Source organism: Zootoca vivipara, chromosome 14 (assembly GCF_963506605.1).
Source record: "Zootoca vivipara chromosome 14, rZooViv1.1, whole genome shotgun sequence".
NCBI lineage: Eukaryota > Metazoa > Chordata > Lepidosauria > Squamata > Lacertidae > Zootoca > Zootoca vivipara.
In genome coordinates, this window is record NC_083289.1 from 41024572 (window position 1) to 41041361 (window position 16790).

A 16790-nucleotide genomic window follows, 5' to 3' on the forward strand; every position below is an offset into this window, starting at 1 on the left:
TGGGGGGGGGGAGGGACTCTTAAGGGAGGACAAAACAGACCAATGAGGACTGAGCATGCTCTGTGGGTTCAGAATGCAGATTGAGCGGACCTAGAAAACCAGTGGGGAGGGCAATGGAACGGAGTATGCTGGAAAAGGGTATAGCTGGCTGGCACCTTTTAACAGGAGCATTACAATATTCTGGTACCGGTCCCACTAGTAGAGACATCGACAAATGTTAAATTACCAATTAATGACTTTAACTAGGGACGGGGCAGAAATTCAGCTCAGTTCACATTCAAAGGCAAATACATCCTAAACTGCACTTTTCAAAAAAACATATGGGACGAAACACTTTGAAATCCAAACTTTTTTCAGTGCCATTCTCTAGCCCAAGTAATGTTTAGAGAAATCAAAATACTAGAGTAAAGTGTGAATATGAATGCTTATATTAGTGGGCACAACAAACAAAAATGTATTAGGGAAGATTGCTTTATAAAATTGTGCATATTGGGCAAAATTGCATCCAAATATGTGGATAGTGAGAGGAATTTTGCTGAGGAATTTTCATGATAACTGATTTTTTTTTATAAGAAAAACTAAAAACAAAATTGCAAACTGATGTGGAAATGTAGATAACTAAATCTAAAACTGAAACATGGGAAAGCAAAAATTGACAGGCCTCTAGCTATAACCAGTACTTCATACTTGGCCGTAAGAAGCGTTCTGGCAACTGAGCTGACTCTCATTCCAACAGGAAGGAAATCGACCGACAAGCCCAGCTCTCTGGTGGGTCAATGACCAAGGAGACCAGGTGAAGTGGAGCTTTGTGGAGCTGTCCCACATTTCCAAAAAAGCGGCTAGAGTGCTCTCTGAGCAGTGTGGCTTGCAGAGGGGAGACAGAGTCATTGTGATCCTACCACGGATTCCTGAATGGTGGCTCCTGAATGTGGCTTGCATGCGAACAGGTTAGCAGCATGCGGAGAAGTGCTGGTTGGTGGAGGAAGCAGGACGGGCCCTCTCCATATGGGATCAGGATCAATCCCTCCCCATTTTTCTAGTTCAGGGGCTGACCTCTGCCCTTACCTTCCAAGTCCCGGACTGCAGAATCCGGGACTGGCAGCCGCGTGACACCGGAAGTTGCGTCGACGTAACTTCCGGTGTCGCTTTGCCCTTCTATGGGCACCAAAAATGGCCGCCACCGGCTTCGAAAGTCGCTTCTACGCATGTCAGGCAGTGCATCGACGCAACTTCCGGTGTTGCTCTGCCCATCTATGGGCACCAAAAATGGCCACCGCCGACACCGGAAGTAGCATCTATGCACTTCCGGACATGCGTAGATGCGACTTTTGAAGCCGGTGGCCATTTTTGGTGCCCATAGAAGGGCAAATCAGAAAGGAAAAAAAATGGCCGCCGGCAGGAGAAAATAACGGAGAAAAACGGGAGATGGTGATACGGGGGACCACCGGGAAAAGGTAAGTAAAAAAGGGGGTTTCCCAGGGAAAACGGGGTACTTGGCAGCTATGCCTCTGCCTAAACACTTGAGCCATCCTTTCGTGTATAATGTTCTTTATTTATACAGATGTTTTCCCCACCCTCTGCTTCTCTTCTAGCCCTCACTTGCACTATACATTTAAAGCAGCATCAGACCACTTTAACCAGTCATGGCTTCCCCCAAAGAATTCTGGGATCTGTCGTTTGTCAAGGGTGCTGAGAGTTGCTAGGAGGCCCCTACTCCCCTCACAGAGCTGCAATTCCCAGAGTTCCCTAAGAAGAGGGATTGCCTGTTAAAACACTTTGAGAATTGTAACTCTGAACACTTCCCAGCACCCTGAGAATTCTTGGGATTCTTTGGGGGGAAAGCCATGACTGTTAAAGTGGGATAATACTGCTTTAAATAGATAATGCAGATGGGGTCGTAGTTTCTGTTCTGTTCCCATATACGTCTGCGCACACTTAAAGGTAAAGGGTAAAGGGACCCCTGACCATTAGGTCCAGTCGTGACCAACTCTGGGGTTGTGTGCTCATCTCGCATTATTGGCTGAGGGAGCCAGCGTTTGTCCGCAGAGAGCTTCCAGGCCATGTGGCCAGCATGACAAAGCCGCTTCTGGCAAACCAGAGCAGCACATGGAAACGCCGTTTACCTTCCTGCTGTAGCGGTTCCTATTTATCTACTTGCATTTTGACGTGCTTTCGAACTGCTAGGTTGGCAGGAGCTGGGACCAAGCAACGGGAGCTCACCCCGTTGCAGGGATTCGAACCGCCGACCTTCTGATCAGCAAGCCCTAGGCTCAGTGGTTTAACCACAGCGCCACCTGGGTCCCTTATAGAGCACACCCTTAATAGAGCTTAAATTTGCACCTCGCAGAGCTCTGTTTTGCAGCTGGATGCTAAATATTAGCCACAGTGTAGGGGTCAGAGATTGGATCCAGTCAGCGATTTGGATCCTTAACTCCCCCTCCCCTGCGGTACAACTCACCCCCCCCCCCATGCAGTTTGAAATCCGAAGCCTTCAGTGCTCCCATTGCAATGTAGGAAGCTGACTCGGACCGTTGGGTTTCAAACCAGCGACTTTTCTAGCCTTTTGTGCGTGAGATGCCAGTGATTGAACTAGAGATTGTTTATATGCACAGCAAATGTTCTAACCATTTCTTTATCGCTCTTAAGTTGGAAACATGTGGCTCATTTTTAATCTTAGTTTGGTCCCTTGTTAGGAACCGTTCTTATTCCTGGGACAACACAGCTGACGGCGAAAGACATTCTCCACCGAGTCCAGACTTCAAAGGCCAGATGTATCATTACTGACCAGGTTCTGGCCCCAGCAGCAGATAGCATAGCTTCCAAATGCCCATCACTAGAATTCAAGCTCATTGTGTCAAGGAGCCACAGGGAGGGCTGGCTAAACTTCAGCGACTTATTGAAGTAAGTATACAGACTTGTCTCTATACGTAATCTCTTTGCGGGACAGAGTCGTGGCCTTGCAGGCTGCGGTTCTTTAGATCACATGGGCTTCAGTTTATTCTATGTCTTACAGACTTGCACCTGCCGAGCACGACTGTGCAGTCACAAAAAGCTGGGACCCAATGGCTATCTATTTCACCAGCGGGACAACGGGGACTCCCAAAATGACTGAACATTCTCATGCAAGTCATGGCCTTGGCCTCGGTGTAAATGGAAGGTATGAAAGGGTGTGTGTGTGTGTTTGTACGTGTACTTTTTGCACTTTCTTGCCATCACACTCGGTTTCATGAGAGCACCTAGATAAAGAATCATTCTGATCATTTTGCAGAAGGATACAAGCACATACCGTACTTTTCCGTGTATAAGATGAGATTTGTTGGTTTTTTTAAAAATTAATCTGAAAAACGGGGCGGGGGGGGCATCTTATACACAGACAGTGCATAGTGGGGACGTGGGATTGGTTGCTGACGCTAGCCGGAGATTGTCAGCGGCTATACGGCATGTTATTGTTGGCTGCAGCAAGAGCTGGTTTAGATTGGCTGTCGCTGCGGCAACCGGGCGGGCAATTGACGTATTCTGCCGGCGATGTGAAATATGATTGGCGGCTCTTGCGTCGCATACAAGTGGCAGCTCATGTCAGGTGAGTGAGCGATATTCTGCAATCCCCCCTAAAGGAAGCTCAACAACCCTTGGCAATCCTCCCCCCCAAAAGCTCAACAACTCCATTTTCTTAATTTTTAGTCCCCCAGAACAGGGGGCGTCTGATACACGGGGCGTGTTATACATGGAAAATACGGTACCTTTTTAAAACCGCTTTGAGGTGTTTGTAAAAAATAAAATAAAGGAGTGTGTATATGTTGTTGTTATGTTGTGTTGTGTTGTGATATGCATACATACATCCCGGCCTTCAGGTTTGTACCTTCAAAATGAACTCAAGGGTTCTGCTGGCCTACCACAACAAAACCACTTTAAACCTGGACTTTGGAAAGTGACAGGAAAAACACTAAATGAATGATTAATGGGAAGACACGGAAACACCCCACAAGCAAATCAGGATGAATGCTCACGGTCATGTAACCACCCCGTAATCAAATCAGAACAAATCCTCCATGAAGACCACATCTAGTCTAACCACTTTGTGAAAGTAAATCAGGAGGAATGCCAAATGAAGAAGTTGTCTTAAGATAGTTCAAGAACAGATCTTCACAATGCTGTGGCTTGCAGTTACAGGCTGCGTAGGTATGCCAGCAATCCTCCTCCTTTGCTGGGGTCAACTAACTGATCCCACTAGTGGAAGCCCACATAATGATTTCAGCTAGCACAACGGAGCTTCTCCCTTCTCCCCTGCCCTTGGGCACAGGATTTTTTGTGGGGGGGGGGAGGAGAACCCCACAACAGCGCGGGGGGGGGGAGAGGGAAGAGAAAGCAGGCAAGCAGAAATGCTTGTTCTGATGGAACATTTCTAACAGTGTGACGTTGAATTCCTAACATTTTGTACTTTTTCTTCTTGTTACATAGGTATTGGCTGGATTTGACCCCCTCGGACATAATTTGGAATACGTCTGACACAGGCTGGGCAAAATCGGCTTGGAGCAGTGTTTTTGCACCCTGGATCCAAGGGGCATGTGTGTTTGTTCACAGCATGCCACGCTTCGAGCCAACCCCTGTACTCGAAGTAAGGGACAAGTATTATACTAGTTACTCAAGAAACTTTTCTTTCAACATTGTTTGGATTCATGCAACTGAACTGGTTGTGTGGGATGTTGGCTGAGTAGACACATAGAATTTATCTCACAGTGAAGCCATCCTGTGATGGCTGCAGTATTCACCTCTCTCTCAGCCCAGCTCACTTCTGCAAGTTCATCTTCTTAATCTACTTTCAACAGTATTGTGGCAACTATCAGTACCTAAATTCAGACCTCATGCACAAATGATCGCTTTATTATTTTCTTAGACTTTATAAATCACTTGTTACCTAAAAGGGACTTATCTTGAAAAGCATCAATATACTTCTAGCTGCTGAAATTAAGTGACTTGTGGATTTCTTGTCCCGTGCATGCGTGTTGTTGTCCTGGAATATATTTAATACAGCTAGTTCTGGAGATTCTTCTATTACCTGTTTTGTTATTTTGGAGATTTCCTGCAGCACTGTTATCCAAAAGGATTGAACTCTGGGACATTCCCACCACATGTGGAGGTACGAGGCTATGGAGCTGCAGCCTTGCCAGCATTTAGATGAGGTTCCTGGCACACATTTTCTTATTTTATTTTATTTTATTTTATTAACTCACCAGCTTTTTACTCATGAGAGGCTGGTAAAAGTAGGAAGGAGTCCCCCATTCATCCTCAACCTGCCCGTCTTATGAGTAAAAAGGCGGGCAAATAAAGCTTTTACAAGCTAATAATGGTTTTTGGAGGCTAAATTACAAGGATGAAGAGAGGAGGGCTTCCCCTCTCCAACCCCTAGAGAGCTAATTTATAGGAACTGCCTTGGGGGAAGGAACATCTGTTCCATTAGTTGTTTTGCTTTTGAACATGTGGTTCTTGATGCATCTGTTGTCTTTATAAATGTTAAGCTGCTTTGAGGACTACTTGAAAAGCAGAATACATATCCAATAAATACTTAAATCAACCAGCTGGAGAACGGATTAGCAAATATGTCTGTATGCCACATCTTTTTTAAAAAAATTGCCTACCGATAGCTGCAAAAAGCTATATATTATGATCTGTACACAGCACTAAACTAGATTTTGATCCATTGTCTTTTATAATCATCTAGGCTTTGTCCAGGTTTCCCATAACAACATTCTGCTCTGCTCCAACTGCTTATCGGATGCTAATCCACCACAGTTTAAGCAGGTAAAGAAGTACTATACTGTACTGTACAACTTTTAGAAGACATCTGAAGGCAGCCCTGTATCGGGAAGTTTTTAATGTTTGATGTTTTATTACATTTTTATAGGTGTTGTTGTTATTTACTACTAGTCATGTTAATGTGCTTTAATATTGGCACCACTTATGATTGCATTTGCTCAGACAAAATCCCAGCCTAAGCAGGAAAACATTTATTGCCCTCCCTGGTGAGGAGAAGCCAGTGAGAGCCAGTGTGGTGTAGTGGTTAGCAGCCTTTCTCAACCTGGCATCCCTAGATGTTGTTGGACTACGACTTCCACCATCCCTGAGCACTGGTTCCTGCTAGCTAGGGATGATGGGAGTTGTAATCCAACAACATCTGGGGACCCAAGGCTGAGAAAGGCTGGGTTAGAGTGCCGGAGTAGGACCAGGGAGACAAAATCTTCACTCAGCCATGCAACTCACAGGGCCAGTCACTGCTTCTCAGGCTAGCCTACCTCATGGACTGGTCATGTTGTGCGGATGCCTGATAATCGTCTTCCAAAGCAACTACTCTATTCCGAACTTAAAAATGGAAAGCGTAATGCTGGTGGTCAACAAAAGAGGTATAAAGACTGTCTCAAGGCAAATCTTAAAAAATGTAGTATAAACACTGACAACTGGGAAATCCTGGCCTGCGAGTGCCAGTTAGAGAACAGCCTTCATCAAAGGTGCCATGGGCTTTGAAGAAACTCGATCTCAGGACGCAATGGAGAAACGTGCTAAAAGGAAGGCACGCTTGGCAAATCCACACCATGATCAACTTCTGCCTGGAAACCAATGTCCCCACTGTGGAAGGACGTGTGGATCCAGAATTGGCCTCCACAGTCACTTACGGACCCATTGTTAAAACCGTGTTTATGGAAGACAATCTAACTCGGCTATGAGTGATCGCCAAAGAAGAAGACCTCACAGGGTTGTTTTGGGAGGGGTTAAATGAGAAGAACCATGTACGCCCCTTTTGAGATCCTTGGGGAAGACGGTGGGATATAAAGGCAATTGATCAATGGCAAGTCTAGGATGAAAGACTGGCAGGAATCTATAGCTGCCCAGGCTGATGTTAACAAGCAGCACTACACAGATATGCAGATTTCCAGTTCTAGCTCTGGAAGAAAGAGGAAAGATAAAGTGGGAGATCTTATACTATGGGGTGGAAAATTGGAACAGGAAACCTTATTGCTTCTAAATCTCCATGGACCAAGTCTGGCAGGTGGGCAGAGGTAAAGCTTCCCCCTCTCCCCCTATAAACCAGTTATATTTACATAGCTTAGCTGTGTAAATAAATGTTTCCTGAATCCCCCACCATTCAGCTTTATTAGAAGAAACGCTTCTTTCTATCCATGTTCTCCAAACCATGGTTAACTGTATAACTTCATGATTATTAACCCTTTTGAAATCTAAATGTTTCTCTCTCTTTCCTTCCCCATTTATCCAAAGTTATAAATTCCACAGCCTGAAGCATTGCGTGAGTGCAGGGGAGCCCATGAACCCAGAAATCATTGAGCAATGGAAAACAAAAACAGGACTGGATATCTACGAAGGCTACGGGCAGACAGAGACGGTAACGCTGGGCAGTTTTTTAAGTGCAGCAACAGGGTGTTCTTTCTGCTTTTGGAAGGTTCATGAAGCTGCAATGGATGTCCATATTCTGCTACATAAAAAGCAAAAAGAAGCAACTTGCATGCCACCCCCGAGTGGTGCAAAATTTCAGGGGGGTTCAGGCACTTCACCCTGGGTTTTTGTTTCCTTTTGGGAACATATTTGTTTATATATTAAATCTATATACCACTCTCCATCATAAGATCTCAGGGCAGTTCACAGAATGAGGCACAGCGGAGACTGCAGTGTCTTTATCATAAATGGTTTATTTACACATATATGCAACCTGAGCCGACTGGCAGAGGAAGAGGGGGTGGGGGTGCGCATTGCCCCCGGCAGTGCAATCCTGGTTGGGTGCCATCGCGGCTGCTCCCCCCCACCCGTGCTGGACACCACACACCACAGGCGGCGCACCACGCCCCCTGGACGTGTGCCACGCTTCCCAGATGTGCGCCAGCCACGCCCCTGCCTGCTTTCCTCCCCCTGGTGCTGGAGCATGAAGCTCCGCCACTGCCTGAGCCTGCAATGGAGGGGTTCACAGCATTAATACTCCAAGAGGGTCTTGCTTCTCCCATAGCTGCAGCTCTGGATCCAGACAGACATCAGCCATGACTCTGATGCTCTCTCCCACCCTCCTATCTTTACCAGGCTGTAACATCTATTTTCCAGGTCACACTCCAGCAAACTCCAAACCCTGGTTTTTGTTCTTCTAACTAACTCTGAGCAGAGGGAGGGGTCCCATTCACTTGTTGTCTGGCTTGTTGCCTTCCTAATGGCCCATCGCCCCAGGCGATTTCCTGGTCAGGAAAGTAATCTGGGTTATATTTGAATACTTCCTTTGATTAAATTCTAACACCTACTGGACCCAGGAATTTAGGGTGTCTAGCCCCCTAAACTCACAACCGTATAAAATATAAAGGCTTAATGTACCTGTTAACAGGGCTGCAACATTTAAACATTGATTTAATTAGTGAGACCAACAAATTAATTGTCTTGACAGCATGCAACCAGATTAGTTACATGAACCTGAGATGCTGCCTTTTGCAGAGTCAGACCACTGAGGCTGATCTAGCTCAGTACTGTCTGCACTGACTGGCAGCAGCCCTCCAGGATTTCAGGAAAGGGTCTCTCCCAGCCCTAACTGAGGATGTCAGGAACTGACACTGAGAATTACTTGCAAAGTAGACACCGTAACGTGACGCCATACCACTTCAGTGCTTTTAGAATGCCACTTTTTCTACCTTCTCACTGACAACATGTCACCTATATAATAATAATAATTTATTATTTATACCCGCCCATCTGGCCGGGTTCCCCCAGCCACTCTGGGCGGCTTCCAACAAAACACCAAAATACAGAAATCCATCAAACATTAAAAGCTTACCTAAACAGGGCTGCCTTAAGATGCCTTCTAAAGGTCTGGTAATTGTTGTTCTCTTTGACCTCTGGTGGGAGGGCATTCCACAGGGTGGGTGCCACTACCGAGAAGGCCCTCTGCCTGGTTCCCTTTAACTTAGCATTAGTAACACCTAGCATTTCTGTGCCCATAGGAGCCAGCTGCTAGGGACTGATGCCCCTTCAGCCCCCCCAATAAAATATTTGAGGGGGCCACCCCACACAAAGTTGATGGACATTGCCATTCAAATGGCATGTGTGTGCCGCTTCTTGTGATCGATTATTGCAGGGCAGGGCCTACCTAGGCCTCCCCAATATTTTATTCAAGTTAGCACCCTTGTCTATGCCTCTGCCTCCCAACCACCAAAATCTCATCAGCCACGCTTTCCTTTTCACTACTTGAAACAGGCGCTGGTTTGTGGAACTTTCAAGGGGATGAAAATTAAGCCGGGCTCTATGGGGAAGCCTTCCCCAGCCTATGACACACAGGTACAGTATGCAGTGCTGGTTTTAGGAGTTTTTATTTGGGGTGGGGGGAGAACCTAAGGGCTGGAGGTCACAAAGTTGGCTACCCCTAGCTTAAGCAGCTGGTCTTTTTCTTTCTCAATTTTTTTTACTCATTTTATAATAACACAACATAAACAATTAAAGACTTAATACAACACAATGAACACTAACAAATTCACATTAAAAAATTCTTAATTAGAAATCTCTTTTCTTAATATTGTAGGGTGACTTCCTCAGATCCCCCCTTTCTGAGCTTCACAGTAGTATATCATCTTTAGCAATTTCTAAATCATCATTTTAACCACATTATCTATCTTATCCTTACATAATTTCTTTCATTATTTAATTCACTTCATCAATTTTCTTAATTACTAACAACTACTTCTACACCTACAGCCTATAACACCTTCCAAGTATAATCCATAATATCAAATATTGCAATATTTTATATATATATATATATATATATATATATATATATATATATATATATATATATATATTTCAAATTTCTTCCAATCTTGTTCCACTGACTCTTCTCCCTGGTCACCCAGTCTCCCAGTCAGTTCGGCTAGTTCCATAAAGTCCAACATCTAAGCAGCTGGTCTTTAACTGGTGGGGGTTGGGGTTCATGTGCAAGGCACAAAGCAGCCTAAAGTGGACCATACTGGGGTGCCTCGTTTCAAGTTACCATTGGCCAATCTGGTTTAGCATTGTCTATATTGGCAGCAGCTCTCCAGGGTTTCAGACATCATCCTTCACCAACCCCAACTCCAGGATGGCTGGGATTGAACCTGAGACCTTCTGCATGGGAAGCAGATGCTGTAGCAGTGAGATATTGCCCTTCACTGTTCCACCTGATCCCCACCCCCCCTCCCCGAATCCAACTTTGTAATGGATCCTATGACTTTTGAGTATTTCCTGTTTGCTTTTAGATAATAGATGAAAACTGCAATATGTTGCCTCCTGGGAAAGAAGGTGATATTGCTATCCGGATAAAACCGGCACGGCCATTTTGTCTTTTCACTCGATACACGGTAGGGATGCAAACTGCACAGCTAAGTAAAAACTAGAAGCTGTTAAGTTATTTACTTGGAATTGGATCAAGTTTTCGGAACGCCAGGAATTAGAGTAGAGTAGCATCTTGCCCTTCCAGCTACAGACGTAAAGCTGGACAAGATGATCAAGTGGCAGAAACTCAGAAGCTATTGCGGGGGCTGAAGTAGCTTGGTAGCCATTTGAGGGGCTCAGAATGAGAGTCGGAGAGCAAGGAAGACCAGGTGTCTTGTCTTGTAGGACTATTGACTGAACGGAAAGAAACATAGCACTGAAAGTTTGAGCAAAGGCATGCGCGGGAAGACCTTACTGGGCAAGGCAAAGGTTAAATGGTGATCCCCCACACCACAAATTCCATGTACAGACACTGACCAGGCAGAATTATAGGGCTGTACGTTGCACTCAGGGCTGACCAACTGAAATGAATGATCCTAAGTTACTCAATTCTATTACTTTCAATGTGCTTACTCTGAGTAGGACTAGCACTGGATACGCACCTTCCCATTGTAAGCATGAAACAGCTTGGGGTGGTATGGAGCAGTAATGACCAATCTTAATTTTGTGTTATGCCTTGCCCCGTGGCAGCCGTGGCATTTTCTTCAATATCTATCCTGCTGGTCCAGAAAGGTTTGTTACCCCTATGTTTAACTCTGGATTTAGTGCAATGTGCAAGCACAGCATGCCTTTTCTTCTGGTTTTCTTGCAATGTTCACCGTTGACCCAAGGGCTGAATACTTACCTGCCCCCACAAATGGTATAGTTCAGTAGCTTTACATATGGCACTTGCGTTATCTCAGTATTATTAACTCAAGTCTTATGGCGTGTTAGGGTAGAAGGGTGTGTCAAATAGCATCGATACACCAGGAGGAAAAGAATAAAAATAATAGTCGTACCTTGGAAGTCGAACGGAATCCGTTCTGGAAGTCCGTTCGACTTCCAAAACATTTGGAAACCAAAGCGTGGCTTCTGATTAGCTGCAGGAAGCCATGGACGTTTGGCTTCCAAAAATAGTTCACAAACCGGAACAGTCACTTCTGGGTTTGTGGCGTTCAGGAGCCAAAACGTTTGAGAACTAAGCTGTTTGAAAACCAAGGTATGACTGTAGTGATATAAATATAAATATAAATATAATAGAATCATAGAGTTGGAAGGACCCCGAGGAACCATCTAGTCCAACCCCCTCCAATGCAGGAATCTCAGCTAAAGCATCCATGGTAGATGGCCATCCAACCTCTGCTTGAAAATGTCCGATGAAGGAGATCCCACAACCTCCTGATGGAGATATAGTATACATAAACATACACACATATACACACACTCAGCTATGCCTAAATTTGCTAGCATGAGCATGCTTGTGCTTTTTATAAGTACCTATTCACCTATCCCAGGATGATCCAGAAAGAACCAATTCAACTGTACGCGGGGACTTCTACATCACTGGGGACAGAGGAATGCGAGATGAAGATGGCTACTTCTGGTTCGTAGGAAGAGCTGATGATGTCATCAATTCTGCTGGGTAACACACCTATGTGGTGCTACTGAGCGTTTTCTGCAGACCAAGTATCAGAAGGTCCCTTCAAAGCCTTCTCTTTTGTTTCCAAGATACCGCATTGGACCGTTTGAAGTGGAAAGTGCATTGATAGAACACCCGGCGGTCATAGAATCCGCTGTTGTTAGCAGCCCAGATTCCGTCAGAGGGGAGGTAAAAAGAGTCAAGCCGTATTACAGTACGGAGTGTTTTTAAAATGGAGGAAATAATATATTTTATTATTCATAAATAATAATTACTTATATTATACTACTACTACTAATTTTATTACTTATTACATTTAGTTGGATTGCCCCAGCCACTCTAGGCAGCTTACAACACATATAAAAACATTATAAAATATTGAACATTAAAAACTGCCTTCTGATGTCTTCTAATAGTCAGATAGTTGTTTATTTCCTTGACATCTGATGGGAGGACGTTCCACAGGGCGGGCACCGCTACCGAGAAGGCCCTCTGCCTGGTTCCCTGCAACCTCACTTCTCACAGTGAGGGAACTGCCAGAAGGCCCTCGGAGCTGGACCTCAGTGTCTGGGCTGAACGATGGGGGTGGAGACGCTCCATCAGGTATACAGGGCTTTAAAATTTAGGGCTTTAAAGGTTAGCACCAACACTTTGAATGGTGCTTGGAAACATACCAGGAGCCAGTGTAGGTCCTTTAGGTTTGTAATTTCTGGTTTTTAAACTCATATAATTGAAATTTGATTTTTATGGTTCACATTTGTTATAAGCATCCTTGGGAGGACTCTGAAAAGATGAAATCCCGCTGGTGTTTACGTGTTCTTTTTAGAATTTGAAAGCCTATGAACTCCACAAGGAATTCATGTTCCAGAACACAACGGTCCATGCTGATTTGAACATCTTATGCTGGGAAGTACAAGTAGCAATCCCCCGAGCCACTTAAATTGGCACGCTTAGCTTTAAGCTGGCACAGTAAAATGGCTTAAGAGATTTGTGGCTGTACAGTCCATCTCTTCAGGTGCCTGTTAAAAAAAAACGGGGTGCAGCCACGACACACACACACACACACAGAGAGAGAGAGAACCGTTCTTTGGGTTGGTCATGGACCATTGGAAATGATCCATTGTTAAAATCTGCCCAAAGAATATTTTGCTAAGTCTTCATGATCTTTTATCAAACATATTTAATGTGTTAAGGTTGTGAAAGCCTTTGTGGTTTTGGCACCCGACTACGTTTCCCGCGACCCAGAAGCACTGATTAAGGAGCTACAGGATCACGTCAAAAAAGTCACTGCCCCTTACAAGTATCCTAGAAAGGTAAGCCATGATCTAGCTTCCTTTAGATCCCTGCACTGGCTCCCAAGCTCTGCCCAATTCCTGCGCAGGCTTCATGTCCTTGCCTTCAATACTCTCCATAGCTATGTCCCTGCACCTGCCAGGTTTTATATCCTTCCTTTGGGCTCATTCAGCTCTACCACCCTGAACTTCGTGGATGTGTCCTTTTCTCTAAAATGACCCCACCCTTGGTTTCCCCTTATGCCTGCAACTTCTACCCAGAATGCCTCTGTAAGTCCACCTCCCCTTTCCTTCAAATCAATCCTCAAAACTCATCTTGTCCAAGGAATGGAACGAACCCTTCATCAAATACCTTTCTATATCTAAACTGAAGTGCCTGAAACCGAAAAACACATCCACCTCTTATTTACTCCTGTCTTCATTGCCCTCCCTCTCCTTTAGTATTTCCCTTGTGCCTTAGTAAACTGTAAGTCCTTTTGGGGCAAGGCTCTGTCAAACCTTTGGAAAAATGCCATAGTCAATCTCATACATTTAAAGCATGTAGCTTCCTTCAATGAATCATAGGAACCACAGTTCACCCCTTACAAAGCTACAGCACCCTTAACAAACTACACTTCCCTGGACTCAGGGGCAGTGGTAGTATGCTTTAAATATTTGGGGTGTGCGTAGCCTGAGAGGAATGAGAAGATACCTTGCCGGGAGCTATCCTGCACACCTGAACCCAACAGCTTTGCCCTCACATCAGCTGGTGAACTGCTTTAACGTTTGTGTGGTTTTTAATTGTGTTATAATGTCCTGTTTTAATTGTATCATAATTGTTGTAAGACACTTTGGCACTTTTCAAGGAAACTGCGGTATACAAATATTTTTTTATAAATAAACGTGAAGGAGCCCGATCCTGGTTGGCACAATGCTTCAGAAAACCAGATGGCTGTTGGGTGCTTCAGAAACTGTGTGAGGGGGCTTTGCAGCCACTGCCCAGCATCTAAGCCCCTACCTTACCTGCCCCACACCTGCATCAGGTGTAGGGTGGTGTCAAGGTGGGAGTCAGGGCAGGTCAGCAATAACTCACAAAGTGTCTATGAAGTTAACTCTTCATTCAAAGAAGCAAACAGCACAGACCTCGTGATCATGGCAACCCTTCCCAGCAGGTCTTGCCCCAATGAAGCAGTTGCAAGAACTGAAGGTCCCCACCTTCCCACTGCTCTCTAAGACTCTTCCCCAGCCACCTGAGGCTCCTTCACCTTGCCACCCTTTGCTCTGTTGCCTCTTCAGCTTTCGACAGCTCCTCCTCCTCCCAGTCTGCTCCCTCTGACCCCTCACCCTCGTCCTACCACCAATCCCCTGGCTCTGAGCCATCCTCTCTTGGGGGTTCCCCAGCTGGTGCCTCTCACCACTCCTCGGCATCCAGCCAGTCCATGACAGGCCGTGTAGCTCACAGGCTGGAAGATCCTCCATCTCTGAAATAGGGGTAAGTAGAGCCCTACTGGCAGCCTTCCACAAGTAGACTCCGTATAAAAAAACAGCTTCGTATGTTTTGCCCCCGCTTTGGCTCACTGAAATTCCTTCTCTTGTCCAACAGGTGGAGTTTGTGCTACATCTGCCAAAGACAATCAGTGGGAAAATCAGAAGAAATGAATTACGCAAGGCAGAGTGGGGGAAAGCTTAGATTTAGCTGTTTACTTCCACAGCGCCTGTTCTGAGTTTTATATTGGATGCCATGCCAGCCTCTGTATTTAAATCCCAATGCTGCAGCTGTCACACACACACACACTGCAAAAAAAGAAAAAGAAGAAAAACCCCTCACACACCCACTCCCTTGGAGAGTTTGAGGTATATTACAAGCAGTGCAGGATCAGACATTTGGGGAATATCAGTGGTTGAGCATCTCCCTCCACCCATTTATATAAAATCCTAAAATCATCTTGCAAGGTTGAGCAAAGCAAAGTGTAACTCTCATTCCAGATGCTGAGTTGCATGCAGAAAAGAACACAGTGTACTCTGGAGAAAATGCCAACACCAAGTTGATTCAAGAGCTGAGAAGCTTAAACAATCACCACGAATCTGCAGGGAGCTACAAGAGCAAGCTAGACATGTAATCAAGCGCGTTAGCCAGCGCCTTTCCCCGCTCCCCTGTAGAGGCAGAATAGAAGGGTCTCGATCGGTTCAGATCTCCTGTTGACCCAACAGTTTCCAACACACAGGATAATGGAAATATCCACACCCAGGCCACCAAAAAAATCAGGGGAGTACAAGTTGTCCCAAAGCAAGTGAAGTGGACAGTCTGGGATTATAAATAAGGACCTTCACAGCACTGTTGACACATGTGCTCATTTCAACATTCCACGTAGTTGCTGGCAGCAAGCTTCTTTGGGCATCCGTGCTAGAAAGCCCTTCTAGAGACACAACCTGGCCACAGCCTAAATAAGTCTAGTCTCTATTGTGCATCAGGGTGATATAAACTACAAGGGATCCGGTGGTCACCATGCAAGAGTAGCATCCCCACCAAAGCTCTTCCCCAATGATGTACTATGCTGAATGATACCGGCATCATTGAAGCAGGAGAAAAGGCTTTTAATTCAGCTGGACACAATCCAGCCAATATTAAATTATTTTAAATCCCATTTAGTTCAATGGGAGAATTCAATACACACTGAACGCCAGTGGGGCCTGAAGCGTGTGATAGTGACTGATCATACCAGGAATATTTTTTGTTTCTGCAACAACCGGAGGCCCACATCCGTGCTTAAACATTCTCTCCCCCATCCGTGGTGTAAGCAAGCTCCTAGGATTATAGTTAAGAACAACTGAGCAGACTTTTAAGTATTAGTATTTCTGCATATGTAACTTCCCCACAGTGCTTAAAGAGCTATCAAAATCAAAGAGCTATCACCAGGCAAGATCCAAACCGTTAAAACAGAAAATCGTTTTTATTTCATATTTTATTTCACTTAATTCAGATCATAAAAAACGGTTAGCTAAAAAATTCCAGCCCGGACCAACATGGGCTATCTCCTGGGACACTGAAAGCACTATAGGCACAGTATTTCACAATCTTGGCAACCATTTTCAAGTCAATGCCAGGTTTCTCATGCATTCGAGAAGAAAGTCATGGAACTCTCATGGCATGCTATGCAACAACTTCATTCCATTTTGTTTAATTTGTTGTAGAACTTCTACCTCTTTACTTTCTGATTGATGTGGGTTTATGTTAGCTCCTGTCTTTGATTTAAACTCCTGACTTTTCCCACAGGCTGCACACCAGCCTCAAGTATGGTGGTGATGCCCCAAAGTAAACAAAACATGTTTTGACAGAAATAGAGCATCAAGATAAGAAAAGTGCTTCAGTTTTACTGTGGAATTTAAGCTGCCGTACTGGAAGGAAGTCAACCTCCAGAATTTCAGGACACACTTTTATTGTACTTCACTAATAAAAAAAATCAGTATGTCTATAAAACTTTAAACCACGATACCGCATTTATGCACTATTTCTTTTAAAAAGCAAGTGCTCAAAAGCCTGCGCTACTGATTCTCACGGAGAATGCATGTGTTTGCAGTTATCTAGTAATGGAGACATAATCTGCGATAAGCCTAGA

At 44.8% G+C, this 16790-nt stretch overlaps 1 protein-coding gene across 8 annotated transcripts in view; it reads left to right on the forward strand.

Moving 5' to 3' along the window:
• LOC118092473 (acyl-coenzyme A synthetase ACSM3, mitochondrial) overlaps window positions 1-16676 on the forward strand; it is a 21889-nt gene extending 5213 nt beyond the window's left edge. For 2 of the 8 annotated variants that reach the window (XM_060282823.1, XM_060282824.1), the window contains exons 3-14: window positions 737-947; window positions 2694-2901; window positions 3014-3157; window positions 4459-4615; window positions 5720-5799; window positions 7270-7393; window positions 9235-9315; window positions 10269-10370; window positions 11778-11905; window positions 11992-12091; window positions 13096-13215; window positions 14777-16674. In XM_060282823.1, the coding sequence (XP_060138806.1) occupies window positions 737-947; window positions 2694-2901; window positions 3014-3157; window positions 4459-4615; window positions 5720-5799; window positions 7270-7393; window positions 9235-9315; window positions 10269-10370; window positions 11778-11905; window positions 11992-12091; window positions 13096-13215; window positions 14777-14863 (1542 nt within the window). In that variant the 3' untranslated portion in view covers window positions 14864-16674. Of the gene's footprint in view, window positions 1-736; window positions 948-2693; window positions 2902-3013; window positions 3158-4458; window positions 4616-4805; window positions 4826-5719; window positions 5800-7269; window positions 7394-9234; window positions 9316-10268; window positions 10371-11777; window positions 11906-11991; window positions 12092-13095; window positions 13216-14776 lie in introns of all 8 variants that reach the window. The other 6 variants (XM_035130502.2, XM_060282825.1, XM_060282821.1 and 3 more) reach the window with 6 other exon arrangements.
• The last annotated feature ends 114 nt before the right edge of the window (window positions 16677-16790 follow it).